The 21431-nt window shown below is 38.9% G+C and overlaps 1 protein-coding gene across 4 annotated transcripts in view; it reads left to right on the top strand.

Moving 5' to 3' along the window:
* Positions 1 to 21431, top strand: part of SLAIN1 (SLAIN motif family member 1) — a 104903-nt gene that overhangs the window by 18298 nt on the left and 65174 nt on the right. For all 4 annotated transcript variants that reach the window (XR_007903342.1, XR_007903341.1, XM_051780476.1 and 1 more), the window contains exons 3-5: positions 11424 to 11573; positions 13503 to 13652; positions 15729 to 16067. Coding sequence is in view for 2 of the 4 variants with exons in the window: in XM_051780476.1 (XP_051636436.1) it covers positions 11424 to 11573; positions 13503 to 13652; positions 15729 to 16067 (639 nt within the window). In the remaining 2 variants the exon portion in view is untranslated. The remainder of the gene's footprint in view (positions 1 to 11423; positions 11574 to 13502; positions 13653 to 15728; positions 16068 to 21431) is intronic.

Genomic DNA, 21431 nt, shown 5'->3' with positions numbered 1-21431 from the left:
TCATTATTATAAGTACTAGCTCAAACAGTAATCTAACAGAGAGCTAAATGAATTTACCAGCTTCTACTGCAACTGAAAAAGATTGTCACTGCAACCTATGTGACAAGTACAAGGGTGGATGAAAGCCCCTCTGAATAGGGGACATGAAACAGTTTTTTTTCCCCTTGGATGTTGAGGCAAACTGCTCATACTAGGATAGCCCCAAGGGACAGAGCTGTCTGAGTGGGGAAGAGGAGAACCTGTAGCAAAAATCACATAACCAGTGTATGTACCAGATGGATTGGTAACTTGAGAGCCTACTTCTGAATAATAAATAATCATGTCCAAAGAAGCATCAGGCCATATTTCTCTCAGTTAACCTTACCACCAGATACTTTTTAGGATGTTGAAGGGCTTAAGTGTACAGATTTATGATCATGAGCCTGTATTACAAGCAAACCCCCACTCCAACATACATCATTAATTTAATATATGATGCTAGGTTTCTCCCTTCATTGATCCAGAATCTTGGCTGTTGAGAGTAGTGAGTTAGAGGGCTCAGCATGCCCCAGGGGATGTGCCAGGGAAGAGCACTTCTGGTCCTTTCTGTTAAGTGGTTTGCAGTCTTTCAAAATAACAGCTTTCTTAACTACTTTCCATCTCAAAGTGGAAGGAATTTCTGCATTTTCTCCTGGTTAAGGCTGTTTAATTAGCTTTTTTTTCTTTTTTTATCTCAGTCAGATTACATGCCTGACTTTAAACATCCTTTGTTTCTTTATACGAGACCTGAAAATTAGTGGCAAACCCTACAAACTACCTGATTTCAGGTGAGGTTCCAAGACTGTATCTCCTTCCTACTCCACGAGCATGTCATTGATCCTGTTACAGTTAAAGACACCTCTCTGTGAGACATATTCTGTGACAGTATGGCAGTTTTGAGTCAAACATTTATGTCCTCCTATTTTTGGATAATGCCATGATCCACAGAACTGTGGTATTAATAAATCTGCACAGTGGCTATCAAACAAATGTTCTACTGTGTGAGAGCTGCATCCTGAGCAAGCATCTCTGCTGAGTATGCTGCATGTTTTGAATTATGGCAGGAGGTGATGCCTGCAGCTCCATCTTCCTCACTGCTGCTTACCTGCAGACATTCTCTTGACTGTTTCAGAGCTAATGTTGTATTGGCCTGCAAAGCAAATGTTCATTGAATTTAAAAGGTATGAACTATATGACAGATAAAGGTTGCCAGTGCTCTGCAAGCAAGTAGTCAGTGAAGAGATGTCTTGAAACCCAGACACACTGTTTTTCAGACGTGGGGGATGCTACAAACCCAAGAGCCAGCACCTTAAGACAGAAAAAAGATTTTTCTGTTAAAAATGTAGCTGGTTTAACTATTTGTGGAGTATTGTGGCCAACAGAACGATTAAACCAGTGCTGAGTGATTGCTATATATGCTTCCCACAGTAATCTGGGAGATTTTGCTGTATCATGCTATCACTGAAGTACAGGCAAAGCAGTTATCAAAGGTAACTAATTCAAGAAGGAAAAAAAGGTTGGGATGAATTTCAGAATGTTTATGCAATGAGCATAAGAGTTTGGATTTTTCTTATGATGACATGAGAGAATATGAATGTCTCTTTCATAATGGTAAGGTGCAAGTGTGTGTAATCAGTTATAGACCTGTGTTTTATTAAGGAAAAGATAAAGTCTTTCAGAAATTGTGCCAGCAAAAATAATTCTCTTTGGATTAACAGGCAGTGAGTAGAATGTGATTCACAATGAATGTGATGGTCAAACAGTGTTAAAGTGGTGTATGTGTCATGACCTCTGACGCAGCTCTGCTTAAATCTTAACTCTTTGCCCTGCCATGGAGTTCAAAAGCAATGTCTTCGTGAAGACACCTGTTCCACTACTCATACATTAACATGATGTAGAGCTTTTGGCAAGGTTATTTGAACTATTTGAGACTGGGTTAGTTGTACCCATCAGACTGGGTGCAGCTAGCTGCTTTTGAAGGTATGCTGATTTTGGAAGAGACATTGGTTTCTTGCCACAGCACTGTTTTTTTCTGGGGAGATAGAGTAGCCTCTTCAGGGCTCTTGGATACTCTGCTGTATGGTATAAAAAAAACCCTAAAAGTCTCTTGTGAATCAACTACCTTTGGAATAAGATGATCCTCAATTTACTGTAGTTGGGTCTTCCTCGTATCCCTTTACATAGGAATGTAACTAGTTTTCTCTTTGGCAAGGAGATATGTCCTGTTCTATGATATGTCCACTTCATTTGTGCCTACAGGAATTACTGCCTCTTCAGATCTAGTAGTTGAGATTATTGGATGATGACTTTCTTTCCCATTTCAGTCAGTACATGCTGGGTGAACCTAATCAGAGACCTGATAATTTACAGCCAGAACCAGCGGAGGCAGGAGGTCTATCCAGCTGGCACTGCAAGAGTTGGAGGAAGATGTTTTTGTGACCTTAGGTGCATTGTCTGCACATCATGGTGGTAGATCTTTACCCTTTGAGTGACATTATAAGGTGATTACCATTTTGTTCCCTTTTTTGTTGCTAATTCTTAAAATACAATGAAAGTGCTGTTGTTTTACTCTGCACTGTATGTGCAAGTAAATTATTGGTGCCAGACGCTGGGTTTATCTCACCTGCCTTTATGCACATCTTGGAGACTGTTCTCTGATGTGTTTTTTGGAGGCAGTGTTGACTTCAGCAGCCCCACCTTCCTGCTGCTGTTCTCTGCTTTTCCACCTTTCCCTTAAATGCCCTGATGCAACTGCTAAAGGGGATTGAAAAACTCTTCCTTTTATAAAATGAATTAATTAACATAAATGTCCCCTTTCAATTGGAATTGCTACTGAGAAAGATGTTCAATAACTTTAGTTGAATATCTGCAAGCTGTTTGAGTAGGATGGATGCAAGAATTGCAGTGCTCTAGTGCTGCAAGAATTGTCTTTTTCAATTGCTTAGAAAAAGTGAAAACTGAATGCAGTCTTTGTTTTTAAGCTCTGTTTATTGTTCTCTGCAATGAATACTGTCACAGTGAGTTTCATTTCAATGTATGCAGAGATCTGTATTGGAGCCAGTCACACTGGGCTGCCTTTGTAGGCAGAGCAGACAAAGGGGCACAGCTCGTGTCCTTTGCAGGTGGAGGTGAGATGAATTGCACCCTGTCCTTTCTCTTGGAGTATACGGTGTCTTGAGGTGACTTGGTCAGCCATCAATGTCTGTACATAACAGCATGTTCATTGTGTCTGGGACGCAGGATCCAGTGTCTTAAAGCACCATAAATAGATAGAGAGAATGTGAGGAAATAGCATACATGCTTGCCCCGACACCATTCCAGCTGTATATCCAGTTCAGACACTGACTGAACCAGATGTGACCTCTGAATTAGATGTGATTTTTTTAACCTTTGATGGATTCTTCTTTTGTGGGTTTGTGTAGTTTTTCCATTTTAGTTTTTGTATTCATGGTGCTGTTTGGTAGGAATTCCTTGTTTTGGAAGGTTCCTAATTCCTTATTTGATGCTAATAATTTGGTAGAAGAATCTGGGGCTGCATTTTTTGTTTCAGGTTACCTTATGTAGTAATACATGAGAATGAGTCTCCTGCTCAGAAAGGTCTATTTTACTTTAAACGAGCTGAAATGTGAAAGCTTGTATGTTCATGGGTTCTGGTTAAGAATTCACCAAATAGAAAGAAAATGCATCAGACTGACAGTTTATATAAAAACTGGGAGCTGGGGAGGGAACAGACATTTGAGCCCTAGGTTGTGCCTAAGGCGTAATACTCCAGCATAATATTTGGCCAATTTCTCAGAAAAGAGAAGCTGGGAAGCCAAGTTTGGCTGTTACTTCTGCTCAGAAAATTTGATTTTGGACCTGTGCATGCAGAGAGAGTTGTGCACGCAGAAAGAAGATGAATACTGGGGCAGTTACATGTTTCACAAAGCCTTTGTGCTTGTCTGTTTGTGTAGCTGTATGGTAATGAGTGTGCCTTAAAGAGGCAAATAATAAAACCACCAGTGAAACAAACGAAAAAATCCACAACCCAAGTCTCCAAATCACATAGCTAAGGTGCAGTATCCTTTTTTTGTGGTTTGTAGGAAGTAGCTCAGACCTCTCAATTCCATTTCCTTTCTAGACTTTTTGAATTCTTTGATGTCATAAAGTCACTTTTGTGACAAAGTTGGGTCAGAGAATTCTTTTCAGCATGCTGCAGCTGGACAGCAGAGTGGTTTTTCTGGCATGCAATGTGACTAAAGACAATTTTCATGTCAGTCTTTCACTGTTACAGTGAAGTACAGTAGTTGTACATTTACCTTGAATATTTCCCTGCTCACACCAATTGCAGTATGCCAAACACCGTTGCTTATTGCATTACTTTGCTGTGCTAGCTGAAAGTTCTAGAAACTGCTGCAGTTTAGATAGGCTTTCTGATTGTACCTTTAAAGGAGGTCTATTTTATTTTTGCTGAGGCAGCTCCTGAGGTATACGAATTGTTGCAGCTTAATATCAAGCAAATATTTAGGACTTGTAATTGCAAAGGAAAGCTTTGAAACACCGTGTTCACCTAAACCCTGGAAGGTGTTGCAGTCCTCTTCTGAGCACAGGAGCCAAATGCTTCACCCCATGAAGCAGAGCTAGGGATTATACATACTTCTAAGGTCCATGTCTTTGGGAGCTACTGAGGTACTTGAAATTTAGATTCTACTTCTTTGAAAACTTAGCTCCCTGAAGATCTGTTCCTGGATAGGGGCAGTGCAGTGTTGGTTGCTCTTGAGTATCTAGCACCTCTCTTCTACCTCAGACTACTTCAAGTTCTAACAGGAGCCCAGGGTTTTCCAGCGGCCCATGTAAATCTCTTCAGACTGCTGAGTAGTGAGTGGGAGCCCGCGTTTCCCGCTTGTGGCAAGTGTCCCAACAGGAGCACTATTCAGTGAGTAGTGGGGACTCTTTCCACGTCTTCCTCTATCAGTCAAGTGTGTTAGACATCTGACTGCGGGAGTACTTTTCAGACTCTGAACTGCTGCTTTACAGGAACCAAAAGTGAAGGTTGAATACCTGTCTTTGGGGGTGGGGTATTAGATAAGCCTCACTGAGGTGATGTCTCTTAGGTGGTTTAGACATTATCATCTATGGTAAAGAGAGGGGTTTGAATTCCCTTCTAGCACTCCGATTTTCTCCAGTGATTAGCGAAATGCTTGTTTCCCATGCAGGTCTCTGTGTTTTACTCTTGTGAGAGATATCTGTTTTTAAGTGTGGCTGCTGTGCAACAGTACATATGGAGAATGCACCAGAGAAGTGGTTTGGTCTTTCTACTCTGAAGAAAGTGTGTCAAGAGGAAAGTGCTGTGTGGATTGATAGGATTGTAAATTCCTCCAGTGCTGGCTTGAAAGAGGGTTTTGTGCAGGCTATGTAATTAGTACCCATGTTCAAATGTCTGCATATATGCAATTTAATTTGTTTCTAGCTCGAGCTTAAGAAGTATTTTTGACTTTGGCCTGAGGCCTATATAAAACTTAAGCTAATTGAGTAGATAAACAAGCTAGATAATGCTTCATATAATTTAGTATGTTTAGTCAGTAATACAACAGGGGTATTTATGACTTTGTTTTCTGTCTTTATAGCAAAGAAGTACTGTTTATTCGTGTTGCTCAGAGTGAAAGTAAGTTCCAGTTCTGACGAACAGATTTCACTGAGTTTCATAATGGAGTTATGAAAATGGAAGGTGTGCAAAATGTGCATGTACTTTATTTGGTTTGTTGGAAACCCTGATTCCCTAGCTAATATGATCACAGAATCACAGAATGGGTAAGGTTGGAAGTGACCACAGTGGGTCTTCTGGTCCAACCTCCCTGCTCAAGCGGGGTCATCCTAGACCACACTGAACAGGATTTTGTCCATATGACTTTTGAATATCTCCAGTGAGAGAGACTACAACCTCTCAGTGCAACCTGTTCCAATGCTTGGTTACCCATATGTCCTATGTATATCACATCTAATGTCCTAGGTATATCTGATTCATCAAGTAGAGGACCTGTGTTTGATCTGCCTCTGTTTACATCAATGTGACCCGTAAAATTAAAGCAATATAATGAGAACCTATACCAGTTTTTACACTGGGTATGCTTATGAACATTCCTATTAATTTAAATAGCAAATTTCATCTTTGCTCTCAAAGCCACACTTCTATATATGTTTAGGAATTTTGTACCTTATGTAGCTTAAATGAGGAATTGGTTTTAGGAAAGGAATTGCTTTAGGTATAGTACAGCATGTTGAGGTTTTGAGGGTTTCTTGTTCCTTTTGAACCATGCAATTCTGTAGATGTTTACTTGTTCAGGCTTTCATGTGAAATTTTCCATCAGTTCTTATTAAGTACTGATTATTCACAGGAGCCAGGGTAGTGGATATTTGTGTTTTATTAGTTGGTCGTATTTTTCAATAGGAGTTACTATTTTCATCTGTTTTACCATTTTGATATCTCTGGGGAAGTTGTAAAAATAAGGTCTTAATTTTTAAACTTTCAGTTCTGTTAGTAAATATTTTAAAGGTATAAGCAGGCTCACTTGTTGCTGATTTTATTTTTTTAAAGGAAAGGTTTTGTTTGATTCTTTATGTGGTCAGTTTGAAAGGTCCCTTTTTAAAATATTACAGTAGATATTTTGTAGCACAGTACATTAGCAGCAGTTAAGTTACTGAGAATTTTTCAAAACCAGGGAAATCATACCCAGAAAAGTGGGCACTTCTAATCTAACTGTAGACTTAGATGGCTGGGACAATTTATGGTTATTGTATTAAAGAATATTAGTTCCAACACGTCTATGCTTCAAGAAGTCAAATTTTTAATGTGTTTACATCTTTGCTGTCAGTAAATTAAATGGATTTTTTGGCTTCTTTCTTTTGATGGTTGTTTTAGATGGCCCTGTTTTCCTTTCTATGGCTGAATGTCTTTCTTCCTTCAGTGCATCTTCCATATAAGTAAGCTGCAAAGGTTAGAAGATTCCTTTGTCTTTAAAGGGTACCTGAGTTTCTTATTTCATCAGCGGGCAACTGGACTTGGGGCTTTAAGAAGAAGCTACAAATACTGTAAAATTCAACACTTAACAGCTGGGCTTTTAAGCTTAAAATAAAGGTCTTAACATCACTGTCTCATCCGTGCATACTATAGTGGTGTTTTATCGTGCTAACCAGGACAGTCTCTGATTCAGTCATCCTCAAATGACTATCCATTGCACAGTTGTGGGATTTCACAATTTTTATATTAATTAATGTGTTTGCCTACATGTCTTTAGCACTTGCTTCCTGCATAGCTTTTTATTGTTTTGTCATTAGTGTAAAACTTCAGTAGATCTAATTTTTCTGTCTTTATTAATACCATAAATTACTCTATGTGCTTTGATATTTCCATTTGAAAACTAATGAGGACAGTTTTCTATATTTGATCCTAAACAACGGATTTAATCATATACCTAAAAATCCTTTGCTGATGCTTAAACACTTTGAAGTTTTATTTGAGGTATGGTGACAGAAGTTTGTAGAAGTGTGAATATTTTACACTAGTATCTCTAGAGATTTAGTATAAATAGAGATCAGTGTAGATAGAGTTTCTTGGCGTCTTCTATCCGTGTTTCTGTGAGAACACATGCTATTTGAAAGAGGAGTTTGAAATTTGGTTTGCCATAAATACTAATTATACTCTTCGTGTGGGTTCTTGCTTTCACAGTCGTGATAACTGTTGCTTTGTGCTCAGTGGGCCAGCTCACAGCAATTATTGTAGAGGGTAATGAATGATGTTTATTTGTGCTCTACGCTTGACCACATCTGGGGGTGAGAACATGCTGGCAGCTAATTGGCCTGGCAGCTCATCAGGCTGCTACAAAACACTAGATTGTGTTAGGCAGAAAAATAAAATCACAAGGAAGTGCCATCTCTTGCTCTTCCTGATGATTTCTAGTGGAAATGACAGACATTAGCTGTGGATGTGATATTGAGATCTACTCTATTGAGTGCTTCAAATCAATTTGCTGTTATTAATTCCTTGTCAGTTATGGAATCAATTAGGTTGGAAAATACCTCAGAGATCATTGAGTCCAAACTGTGACCAAACACCACCATGTCAACTAGACCATGGCACTCAGTACCACGCCCAGTCTTTCCTTAAGCACCTCCAGGGATGGTACCTCCACCACTTCCCTGGGCAGCCAATTCCAATATCTAATCACCCTTTCTTTGAATAATTTCTTCCTAATATCCAACCTAAACCTCCCCTGGCTCAGCTTAAGACTATGTATGTCTTCTTTTCCTTTTGCTAACTGCCTGGAAGAAGAGGCTGATCCCTACCTTGCTACAGCCTCCTTTCAGGTACTTGCAGAGAGATAAGGTCACCCCTGAGCCTCCTTTTCTCCAGGCTAAACAACCCCAACTCCTCATAGGACTTGCACTCCAGACCCTTCACTAGCTTTTCTGCCCTTCTCTGGACCCACTCCAGCAAGTCAACCTCCTTCCTGAATTGAGGAGCCCAGAACTGGACACAGTACTTGGGTGTGGCCTCCCAGTGCCAAATACAGGGTAAGAATCACTTCCCTAGTCCAGCTGACCACATTATTCCTGATACAAGCCAGGATGCCATTGGCCACCTGGGCACACCGCTGGCTCATGTTCAGCTGGCTGTTGACCAGCACCCTCAGGTCCTTCTCCACTGGGCCACTCTTAGAATTGCCTCCTCCCCACTATGTTGAGTTTCTAGCAGACATCCAGCAGGTTACATTCTCCCACAAGAACAAAAGCTGGCGATGGTGAAACATCAGGCAGCTGCTGATAGAACTGTTCATCCACCTCTTCACTCTGGTTGTGTGGTCTATAACAAAATCCCACCAGGATATCAGCCTTGTTGGCCTTCCCTCTGATTCTTACCCATAGACACTCAACCTTATTATCACTCTCCTCAAGCTCTGTACAGTCAAAAGACTCCCTAACATACAGAGGCACCCTACCACCTCTCCTACCTTGCCTGTCTCTTTTGAAGAGCTTGGAGCCATCTATTGCAGCATTCTAGTCATGCACATCATCCCACCACATTTCCGTGATGGCAGCTACATCACAGTTTTCCTGCTGCACGATGGCTTCCAGCTCCCCTTGTTTGTTACCCATGTTGTGTGCCTTAGGGTAGATGCACTTCAGCTGGGCTGCTGATTTTGCCCCTAACTCTGGCTTGCCACTCCTAGGCTCATCTCTGCGGAGCCTGGTCTTATCCCCTTTCACCTTCAAATCTAGTTTAAAGCCCCTCAATCATCCCTGCCACCTTGTGGGCTAGAAACCTTTTGCCCTTGCTTGATAGGTAAATCCCATCTGTCTCCAGCATGCCTGGTTTCTTATAAACTGCCCCATGATAAAAGACCCCAAAATTCCGATAGCACAAGTCTTTAAGCCACTTATTCATCACATGGGTTTTCCTGTTCCTAATCTCATCCCCAGGGATTTGTGTTAATTGCTAGTTCATAGAGTTGTGTCCATCTGTGTTTGCTCTCCTTTTTGTCCTGAAACACCTGTGTGCCTTATTTTTGAACTGATCACATTAGTGAATGTTAAGGACAAATGGCCCAACTGGGAATTCTGAGCTGTGTGGCTGGGCATTGAGCAGTTTCCTAAAAGTGATGCTGATGCTGCCTTAAGGTAAGATCTCAGACCTTTAGGTTTCTTTAAACTTGAAGGAACTAGAATTGTCAAAAAGGAGGGAATTGCAATAATTCTTTGATGAGGAGACACTAAAGAATGCAATTTTAATTTTTTTTTATGTTTCTTATGTGTACTTCAGTAACCTTCCACAAAGCCTGAGCCTTGCAGGTAATCCCTGTTCCCAGCAGACTGCTTTGTGCCACCACTAGAGCCAGGCAGTTGCCTTTACTCCAAGCTTAGTAGCACTTGTGGGAAGAGTAGAAAAGGCTATTTACTCCTTACAGACCCAGGAGTACATTTAAGTGGGTCCAAGCAAACGGAGAAAGCACTTCTTAGACTGGTGACAGACTGATTACTCCAAAAGGTTGCAAGGATGTGATTGTCAGCCCATCAATGAGATATCCCTGCTGTCCCCATGACCACTTGGTGTTGATGTTAGCAAGAAGGAGGAATAAAGTTTGTATGTCCTGCTAAATCTTTTTGCTGTCAGGTTTGAAAATACAGAACCTGAGTATTTTTGTAATATCTATGAGTGTTTAAGATGACCAGATGAACAGGTCCAAATAACACAGCAGATTTCTGCTGTTAAAGTAGCCATGTGGTAGAGAATAGATTTTGAGGGCTTTTGGGCCCTTCTGTTTTGAAAACCAGTTTGTGGCATATGACACTACAAAGTACAACTGCTAAGCATTGAGATTATGCCCTTGATTCCGAAGCTAGGTATAGGTATGTTCCTAGCTCCCTCTCTTGTGTACATAACATTTCCGAGGGCAAAATAGATTCTATCAAGGAAAAAAAGAGGGTAATACTATCATATGTTTTTCATATTTGCTTGTATCTTAATGGGTTCTCTGAAATTTATACTTTTAAAATTTTCCTTTGCCTTCTACTTAAAACAATTTTATCATTAGTATTTATTTTCTGAAGAGCATGTGGATGTTCTTTATTTTACCTTTTGAAGGTGTGTTAAAAATAGGCAAAACACAAGACAGTTGTATTAATATTTTTACTGGATGAGCTAAGAAAATGTAAATTAAATAAGCCTTTAGCTTTCTTTTTGCCTACTCCGAGTGTTTTGTGATAGTGCTCAGAAGACCAGATGCCTTGCAGGCTTTTTGTAAACAATATGTAGAAAAAGAGATGCCTTGTTCTGTTATTTGGTTGGTCCTGCAGAAACAGTGAAAAACAAAAAAAACATGGTTATGCAATCAGGAATTTGATACTGTAAAAAGAGAAGGGAAAATGTGGTAGCTTAAAAGCTTACTATGGGATTACAGTTGTTTTTAGCACTTGGTGGTTAAGCGTCTTTTACTCCTGTGTCTCTAAACTCCTCTAACTGATAATTTAGCTGCTAATTCAATTGTGTGATGATTGATTGCCATGAACAATTCCTTGAAGAGCATTAAAAATTTCATTTGTGTTTCTCTACTGACTGTAGCAGTTTTTACTTTCTCTGTTATTTGGCACCAAGTGATGTATGTGATGAATATATACCAAAAAGGTGTATACGTAGAAAATAGTAAACAAGACATATTTGCTAGAAAAGCTTTTGAAGCAGACTTACACATGTAGAAGACTGTGCTGTTCCTCTGATTTGCTGCTGAATTTTCCATTGTTTTCCTTTTGTAATAAGTAAAAAATGTGTAATGAACAGATTAAGATGAAATTATTTTTCTCTCTAACAGCACTATTTTATTAATAACTATAAATCTTGGTTTTTTCCCCCTCCTCCCTTGCATCCCTCACAGCTAGCCGATGGCGGAACCTCTTCTCTACACCTGTCTCCTTGGCTTTTCCCTATAGTCCTGTTGCAAGACTCACCCCGTATACCAATGGCTTTAATAGTCCCAGCTTCTCTAAAACCTCCAGTAAAGCAATACTAACACCTGAACGGACAGGTAATGCTTATCTTTCTGTTGATTTGTGGTGCTTACAGAGTTGCTTAATTTAATCTAATCTTGCTAGCATTTAACAGCAGTACACTTTTCACAGATGATTGTATATAAACTCACATTTCATGGGGAGATTTTTTTTTTAATGACCTAAAATTTGGTAATTAACTGCAAGTTATCTTCCTAATTAAATTAACTACATGTTATCTTCTGTTATGCAGCATGTTATGGGAAAGTGATACTAGTAAACATCAATAACAATTTACCTGATAGTATAGTTGTGACTGTGTCAGCTTAAACAGTCCCCAACTTTGCTGCTTTTTTCTGCCCCATGGTACCCATTTCTTGTGTCTGCAGAAACATATGTGCAGCTGTCTGATGAAATTGCAAGGAGACTTTCTCTATAATAAAAATAACTGTCAGAATCATGGCTGTTTTCAAACTGGTATTGTTGCTACTATCTGATATTTATTTTATGTTTACCACTGATTTTCAGGGGATGCAGAGTTCTGGGAAAAATACAAACTTTCTATGGTCTGTAAATTGCAAGGATTTGCATTTTTCCTTCTTCAGTACAGGTATCAGCAGTCAGTTTGTATCTGTGACTTCTCTTAAGCAGCAGTGGTAGTGGAGAAAATAATCTCCTGGGGAAGAGGCATTAGCATTTTATTGCTGATGGGAGCAGGCATGGGCTAAGGAAGTTAGCATCGGTGTCACACAGATCTGAGTACAATTTTCCTTACAACTCATAAAATCACTGCAAAAAGCTTGTTTTAAGGGATATGGGACTGTGGGTGAGATGAAGCTCCGGACTGAATGCCTGATGTAGGTGTCTGCATGTGAGTGAAATGTGTAAGCTTCCCTATTCAGTGGGATGAAATCTAGTTCCTAAATGAAAGCGTCTCATGCTGTTTGAGATACCCTCAGGTATCTTGTCTAGCTTCCCACTGCTGCTCCAAAAGAGCACAGCTATTACTACCTCTACAGAACCTCAGGGACTGCTGTAACTTGCATATTTGAAAAAGCAAACAGATTTGCTCCTTACAATCCTTCCAAAGCAAAGTAATCCCCTGCTTGTCCTTTTCTTTTGAAGATATTATTAGAGAACAGCTGAATGTAGGATGAATTTTAGGTGGCTGCTCTCAACGTTGCTAGAGGATGCAAACACATCTGTGACATAAGCACGGCTGGTGAGCCAGGTCACAGCAGTTCTTGCCCTGCAGGCTATGGGTCTCTGGTGGTCCAGAGGATATTAGAAAGTGATTTACTGTTTTAGTTGAACGGTTTTTCTTTAAAGTGTAACAACAACTAGATCATGCAACTAATTGCAAAGTAGTTTATGTTTTGCTATAATGCAGGGAAAAAGTGGAATCTGGAGCTTTCTCCGAAAGGTAGCTCTGTGAAAGAGGCAATGCTTTCTCTGTTGCATAATGTTCAGTCTTAATTGTTACTGTAATTGATTTATCTGATAATTATAAACAATTTAAAAAAAGAAGAAACAATAAAATTTAGCTCAACAGCTCTGATACGGCATCCGAGTACTGACCAGATGTTGGTGACACATATACACGCTTGCATTTCAGAACAGAGTAGGAAGAATCACAGTCCCATAAGAGATTCTAATTCAGATGTGGTTAGACTGCACTAAATGATTTCAGCTGGATCAGAACTGTGTTGCATAAATTATTCATTATCTGGGCTATTCAATGCTATTTTGGGAACAAGCAGGGGAATTCATGATCTATTACTACACTTACTACTACTCACGAGTATCAAAGCTCTCTGCTAATTGTTAGTGAATGGAACTACACTTCTGAAAGTTTTTATGTGCTGTACAGAAAATATATTAAGCTACTGTAGTATAAAGGGCAGATGATCATGAAGGAAAGATGGCCAGACATATTTGCAGCCTAAAGTTTATTTTTTCTTACATAGGTTACATTTCTAGGAGTTCCCCTTTGAGTCCACAGTCATCAGTAGACAGTGAACTGAGCACTTCAGAACTGGAAGATGATTCCATCTCAATGGGGTACAAGCTGCAGGATCTCACTGATGTTCAGATCATGGCTCGTCTACAGGAGGAGAGTAGGTGGCTTTTTTTTGTTTGTTTTTATAATAGTCTTAAGGAAGATTTCCTGTTGCAGTTAAAACTGCTCCAGTCTGGTCTTAGTCAAGTGGATCTTTCTTAAACGGTGTTGCCTCTTGAGTGACAGGTGGAAAAACTCTTCACCTGCATGGAGAAGATGTGCATATTATTGGCTTCAGGTTAATCTGAGCTGATACTGGATCTCTCAAAATTTGATGTTTGTATTTTTCTGAATTCAGACTGGTATATCTGTATATGTTAAGTACATTTAGATTTAGAGGATTTATAATGTCTTACCACATTAATTGAAATAATTTTATTTCTGGAGAGAGAAGATGATAAACATTTTTCTTCTACGTTTCATGAGAAAGGCAAAAATAAGCAGCTCTTGTCACTTTCTTTGCCTCAAGTTTGATTTTCTTAGTTGTCAGGTTAAATTTGAAATTAAATCCCCTTCGAATACTGAATTGGGGCCTTTAAATTTAGCATCTTGGTTTGAAACTAGTGATTATCACAAATCTGAACCCAAAGTCTTGTTTGACAAAGATTATAGTTTGGCTAAATAGTAATTTTTGGAAAATTTATTCATAAATAAAGGGCATTTGTCTTAGAGGTCACTGAGACAGTAAGTGCAGTGTCTTCCTTACTTCCTATTAGTATCAAGCAAGACATCAAGGAAGAATTGGTGAGATTAAAAGCAAGAGAAATTCAGAGGTGGGGCCAGAAGGAAAATGCCAAATAATAAGTGATTATATAAAACAAAAAATGTGAAGAAAAAAATAGAGCAGTGATCTGTCTGCAAACACCAGACAGAGCAGGCAGAGTGATCACTTGTCAGCAGTCAAACTTGCTGAGTATTTAGTAGCACTTATTATGTTCAGCAGAGAAATTAGCGAGTGTTTTAATTTTAAAAAGAAAAAAATTATGACTATTAAATATAAAAAGGATTGCATAACTTAAATGACAGCTGTGCTCATCTCCTTCAGAGTGAGGTTTGAAAAATATTTCAGGTACTTAGCTCTGAATTAGGTCATTGGCAAACTGGAAAGAAAAACACTGGGTTTTCTTCTAATCTGTGTCAGGTGCAGTGGTTGTATCCATGTAGTAGCAGCTGAACAGGATGTTTGAGCACGTGACAGTTGTTGTCCATGTAATCCTGTGGAAAGTGGTAGTTCTATACGTGCATGCAGGCACGCTCTCTTCACAGCCACAAATAGAAACTCCCACTCGAGGAGGGGGAGAGGAAGCATATTAAGAAGTTTCTATTATGAAGCAAAGGCATCTGTTAAAGCTGAGGGCTTTTTGTAAATCTAGGAAAGCTGTTATCTGCAGCTCTTGGCAGAGCTACTTGGCTCCTGGAAATGTGATGTACATCCCCCTTTTCCCTGGCTACTGTGCAGCTAGGGAAAGGGGGGATGTGCAAGGGTTGTGAATATTTCCCTCTCACTTGACCTGGAGTAAACAGGCTCTTCTGGGGTAGTGCAAATAGCAAGATGATTTTCAAAACCTGGTGTTCTAAGAAAAGGGTGGTAGGATTGTGTACCTATGTAAAAGACCGTTGTGTTACCACTAAGCCTTGTCTGTGAGACCAGATGCTTTCAGGAACTACTACTGGTTCAGAGAGGGTGGAGAGCCAGAATATTTACATGGGTTATAAGTTTAAAAAATGTCAAAAACTAATGTGAGTGTAATTGCTCTAATTAAGAATATTTTATAGTTACAAACCTAGTACTCATGTAATCTTTTTATTGGCATAGAACTAGGTACCTTGTGAGGGGGTTCATTTTCTGTTAAGAGAGACATCTAAGCCATCTTTTGGAGACACCAGTATTCTTTTTCAATTTTTTATTAAAAAGGGATCTTGAGGGAAATAATTTGGGCTTAAATACCTAAAAGGTAGAACTGAAAATTAGATCAGATGAATCCTACGTCAGATCTTTGGCCTAGTTATGTTGTAAATCCAATTTTTGGTGTAAAATTATGTCTACTTACCTGCTTAGTTTTCAAGCTTGAAGTGCATATTAAGAGTTAATCACTTAGCAGGAGCTGAATCATCCTCCTCTTGGAATTTACAGGCCTTAGGCAAGATTATGCTTCGACTTCAGCATCTGTGTCAAGGCACACTTCCAGCATCTCTCTGCATTCGGGAAAGAAAGGGACATGTGGTGACCAGGAATATGATCGCTATAGTCTTGAGGACGAGGAGGAGTTTGACCACCTTCCACCTCCACAGCCACGTCTGACTCGCTGCTCCCCCTTCCAGAGAGGGATCCCTCACTCACAGACTTTCTCCAGTATCCGGGACTGCAGGAGAAGCCCTACTTCCCCACAATTCCCTACAAATACTTATCAGCAACCCTACTACTCTCCTCAAGCCCAAACTCCAGATCAGCAACCAAATAGGATTAATGGAGGTGGGTTGCATGCTTTCCTGAGAAATGGTCTTCTCTCTGCGTCAAGTGCCAGTTCCATTTTGTCCATAAATTGTGACAAATAATTTAAGCCTGTGTGGATGATTAAAAAAAATATGCTATTGTTAAGCATTTGTTTGCTACAAAATGTAATCTGTGACCTGGTCCTGAAAGTTGTTGCTTTAATCTGTTTTAAAATGCTGCAAGGATGACCACGAGTGAAGAAAGAAGAAAAAAAGGAAAGAAGAGCATGTTTAACAGACTATTAGTTGGTTAGAAGAACTGATCGTGTTTCAAGCTTGATGTGTGCATGTCCGTCGTGGATACAGTTACATATAAATCGGGGGTTTCAGATTTTCATTCTCTTTCTTATTCCTGAGCTTGCTGTTAATGCATCTGTGCTGTGAATCCAGGATGAGTGCTTATGGCAGGGGTCAACACCTTGCTCCTGTTCTAGGTCTGATAGGGCTGACCGTTAAAAGTGGTGGGAGATACTGTCACTCCCAAACTATCCTGAGACATTGCTGCTTTTTTGCACTGCATTTGAAATGTATTCCAGAGCCTCTGGAAGATTTGTCTTTTGGTGCTTACTCATGATTTAAGTTTCCCTACGTTGTTGCTGTTAACTACTTTTCTTTTCTTGTTATGATCACAATTTTCTTCCTTCTGCTGTGTCTTACTTTCTTATTTCTTCAGTCTTTCCTCCAAACTAATTCTAAGCAGTCCATTTCCGGCCAGGGTCTTGTTTGTAACATTACAGGTTACAGCTCACCCTTGGGCAAGAAAATAAACGTGTTGTTCAAAACAACACACAGTTGCTATTTATAGTGCTACAGGTATGCATGTTGCTTTTCTGACAAATAAGACATGACAGGTTGGTGCCAAAAGCACTTGCATTCAAAGTAAGCCATGTCGTGGAAGTATAATTGACAAGTGGCAGTATATAAGAAAAGCTGATGTTAGCGGAGGGTAGAGCAACGTGGGTGTCTGTTGGTGCAGCATATATGCCATATTAATTTCAGTGTTATTTTTCTTGCTGGTGAGGTACAAGAATGGGACAGTATTGCTGGGCTTGCAGAAATGTTGGGAGATAGAAAGGGAAGTTATGCAGCATTTTGTTTCAGGAAGGACAGGATGTAGTTTTGCGGGGTTTTTTTGTTTGTTTGTTTGTTTTGTTGTTGTTGTTGTTTTTTTTAAATTATTATTTCTTTTTTTTTATGTGGCCCTCAAATGTGTTTTGAATGATTTTTTTCATGTTCCATGTCAGTGGAACTTAGGCGTTGGATTCCCACATGGAAACCTTTAGGGCATTAGAAACACTCCCAGTATATTAACTAGCAAGTCTATTAATGTAAAAGACCATCAATTTTACCACCTGGTTGACTTTTTTCTCGAGAACTTTGAGGTGTTGGATAATGTGTTTGGTGTCACCCAGAAGTTGGACATGTGTGATTTCAGTTACCTGCTTGGAGGAATGGCAGACAGTCTTATACCACTATCTTTAGAGGGGAATTGTCTCTTCAGTTTCTACACTTTCAGCCGCTGACTCATGCAGCTCTGATCCATATAAATGGCAAATACTGATGGTGAGAAACATTTTACTTTAGCTGTGTTCTTTTGGCAGACAAAGAGACAAGGAGTAAAGTGTTCACTGTGTTGAATATGTCTGAGTAGTATTACATCATCATCTCATTGGCACTTACCATCTTGGCAACAGTTTAATTGTCTCTCAAGAACTGCTGCAGATTGAATGGAGATAGACTGCAGAATAGAAATTTGTCTGATGCTCAGTATGGTGGATTATGGTGTGTTCCACACTGTTAACAGTTTACCAAGGCAAATGACAAAGAGGGATGTGATAGATGGAAGAGCTGAACTATTTTGTTTCTGCCTTCAGTATATGTGGAAAGTATGATCCGTAATTAATAAAGATCGTACATACCATATGCTGCTGGTCTTGGCCATTCCAACAGTCTTCCTGAATCTTTCTTCCTCTCTCTTCCTCCAAAGAGATCACATGTATTCTTGTATATGCTGTCAAGGGTCTGGCCCCTGTTTCATCTGGTCATTCACAGAGCTCTCCATAAAAGAAGAGTAAGCAGCAAGTAACTGTTGAATTTTGACACTCTGTCCAGGGTGGAAAAACAGTATTTAGCTTTGACACAAAGTCTCCTCCAAACTAGTCTCTGTGTTTAGTTTAAGTATGATTTTTTGCCTCTAGGCAAATGGTGTGATGGATACTGCCCTGCCTGCTTCTAGTGATGTTTGTTTACTCTGGTTGAGGTACTTAATTTAATTACCTACACTGTAACAAATATGCTAAAGGTGTGATAAACATGGAAAACTTCCATAATTCTTTTCAGAGTATAATATTGGTTGCCTGATGAGAAGCTTCTACATTTAGATTCTGAGATGTGGGTGCCCACCTGTGTATGAACGGCCCAATTCAGCTGTCCACACAGAGCTACATGAGGTACTTTTATACCCCCTGGCTTCACCATCGCCCTGTGTCAGTTCTGTTTAAATGCCATAGACAACCCAGGATTTTTCAGTTGTCATGAGGTACCTCTACATAGACACTTGTGCACTAGTTGTCTAAATCTCTCCCTATAACCAGTGGTGTGTTTGTTCTCCATCCACAGGTTTGTATTTTAGGTAGCAGAGAAATTGTTTACGGTTTCTGGCACCCTGCTAATCTTCTACCTTTACTTGGGGTGAGAATAGGCTCACAGATGTTTTCCAGCTGTGTTTGAAGCCATAATTTTGAGCTCACACATTGTTCCTACCAATGTACTATAGCAAAGTGTTGCCCCTGCTGTAATTTTGATGCTCTGCCCTGTTTTAAATTGCTGTACAAAAAAAATTAAATATATACTTCTGGTTTAATATAGCACACCATTTAGCCCACACTCTCAGGCCCAGGTTCTTTATCTTGTCTTATCCCACCCATGTCAGAGTGAGTGGTGCCAGTCACGTTTACTGCCAGTCCCCAACAGCTTCCTGTATTGAAAGGGTCTTGGTAAACAGTAGCATAAAGTGGCAGATACGAGAAAATGTATGTATATTGTGAAATATGTTACGATGTGTTTAAGGTGTCTTTGGGGCCACTTGTAGCATAGACAGTAGGTGTACCTGTTAACCTCTTACACAACATTTTTGCAGCTGTTGCCTGTAGAGTGTGTATGTTATCTTTGCTTTCTAATAGGTTTTATTTCCAGTTCTAGCAAGAATACACTAAATAGAAAAGCTTTGTATGAAATAGGTTTGGGGTTTTTTTGTTGTTTAATTGCACACGCTCCCTAAATCAGCCGAATTGTCTATAATGATGAGTTACATCAGAAAAATTCCATTTGTGAACTTTTTAAGGTATTCTGGTTTTCAAGAATTTTGTAATCAATTAGTGGGTCAATAATAGATCATTTAAAGAAGATCTGAGAGAGGAGGTGAATAGCTTTTGAATATCTGTTGTAATTAGCTAAGGTGAGTCCATCTAGTTAGTTTGTGTTTTATAATTTGATAAAGCTTTTAATATGTTTACAATGGAAAGATTTATGTTTATACCTCTCATTTCTCTAATTTGAAGAAGTTAATAGTTAGCAACTTAAAATGTTGCTATCTATTAATATCAAGAATACTTTACATATAGTCATTTTCATATAACAAATGCAACCAAAAGTCATAAAACCAGGCTGTTTTCTGCTTCATGTTGTCCATAAATATGCACTTCTTTTACTTACTGTGACACAGAAGTAATTGCTTTCATTTTAACTTTTTAACAAATATAATTTATTTCTATTTAATAATTTAATTTTTTTTAATAGATGTTAGTATTTATGCCTTTTATTACTTCTAATTTTCTGAAACTAGAAGTAACAGAACTATAGTGCTGTGAAATCATCCAGAGTAGTCAAAATGCAGGATAGACAAGTTACTGAAAATGGGATTGATTTTCTTGTGTTCAGGCCCACTTTCCAGTTCTTGAGATCAGCTTGCTCATAAACTTTTATCCTGGAAACCCTTATTTCTGTGCATTTTAAGGGTCCATTTTTATAATACTTGAAAATTGGCAACTTTGTATTTTGGACAAATTATTCCTGGTAAAGAAAGAACTCATTATAATACAGTAAGAAGGGGCAGATGAAAATACGTCATTCATGGAGTAGCAGTGCATTCTATCTGGTTACTTTTAATATATATTTTCCATTACCTTTTCTTGTTGGTTTTTAAGTTTCTGCCTTGGCTTAGACTTTCATAAACAGGCCACAGATACCATTCACTTGAAAAATTTTGCTTTTATTTTCCAGAAATTACTAGTTATGAGTTAATTTATTGCCTGCTCTTCTGGGGAGTAATATTTCTCAGGCAAAATATTATGAACATTATGGGCTGTTGCACCCTTTCCTCGTTTTGAAAGCTGCAAATGTGGTTTCTGTTTGTTGTTTGGGTTTTTTCAAAGTAAACTGCAGGCAGATACAGAAGAGCAGCATTTCAGGAGCAGTAGATTGGTGTTTAGATATATATCAGTTCAGTGCAGACTAACATTGATTTGTGTGTTTGAAGAGGTGGGAAAAAGTCTGTTCTTACTAATTTATGAAGTGGTTTTCTGCTCATAACCTCTCTTGTTCAGTAAGAAGCGGAGAATTCTTTCTAGGAAATTGTTGCAGACTTTATTAAAGAAAACAAGAAAAGTAATCTTACTTTGCTACCTTTGAAGTTACATTGAGAATAATGATCAGTGGGAGGAGTCATGGAAGGATAATGGAAAAATCTTTAATTGGCTGTAACTGACTGTGGTGGCAAACATATGCATGTGAAGCTGGGGTGAGATGAAGCAATAGTTTTGAATAAAACATTCGACATTAGAGAAATGTAGGTATTGGCAATCATAAAGAATGGCATCACTCACTTAACTTCAGGACTTACTTTTAGTTTTTAATCCATATTTGCATTTTTACCACTGTCTCTATTGTATCAGCTGATGACTCCACAGACCATTAATAAGACTGTGGTGTGTTTGGGATGTCATAAATGTTATAACTATAACAAACGTAATGCAGGTACTGATCTCAGGTCTTCTTTACATCAGCTTATTTGTGCATACAATACAGATAAGGCAGAATTGAATTTTCAGGGTTTATGTAAAGGAATTAAATAAGTGTAAGAAATTGCTAACGTAGCTCGAACAGTGATATATTGCCAGTAATAATTCTTATTCATTGTATCGCATTCCTTAATGATACTGCACTTTTGGCAAGGCTCATGAGCCATTTTGTTCAAATAAAACATTGCCAACACTTGCAGAGAATAACAATGAAGGAATAAATGTGTTTTAAGATGTGTTTTAAGACACTTCACTGTAGAGTCATC

This window comes from Manacus candei, unplaced genomic scaffold (assembly GCF_025592945.1).
Source record: "Manacus candei isolate 608988 ecotype Guabito, Panama unplaced genomic scaffold, ASM2559294v1 h1tg000014l, whole genome shotgun sequence".
Classification (NCBI taxonomy): Eukaryota; Metazoa; Chordata; class Aves; order Passeriformes; family Pipridae; genus Manacus; species Manacus candei.
This window is presented reverse-complemented; position numbering and strand designations above follow the sequence as displayed.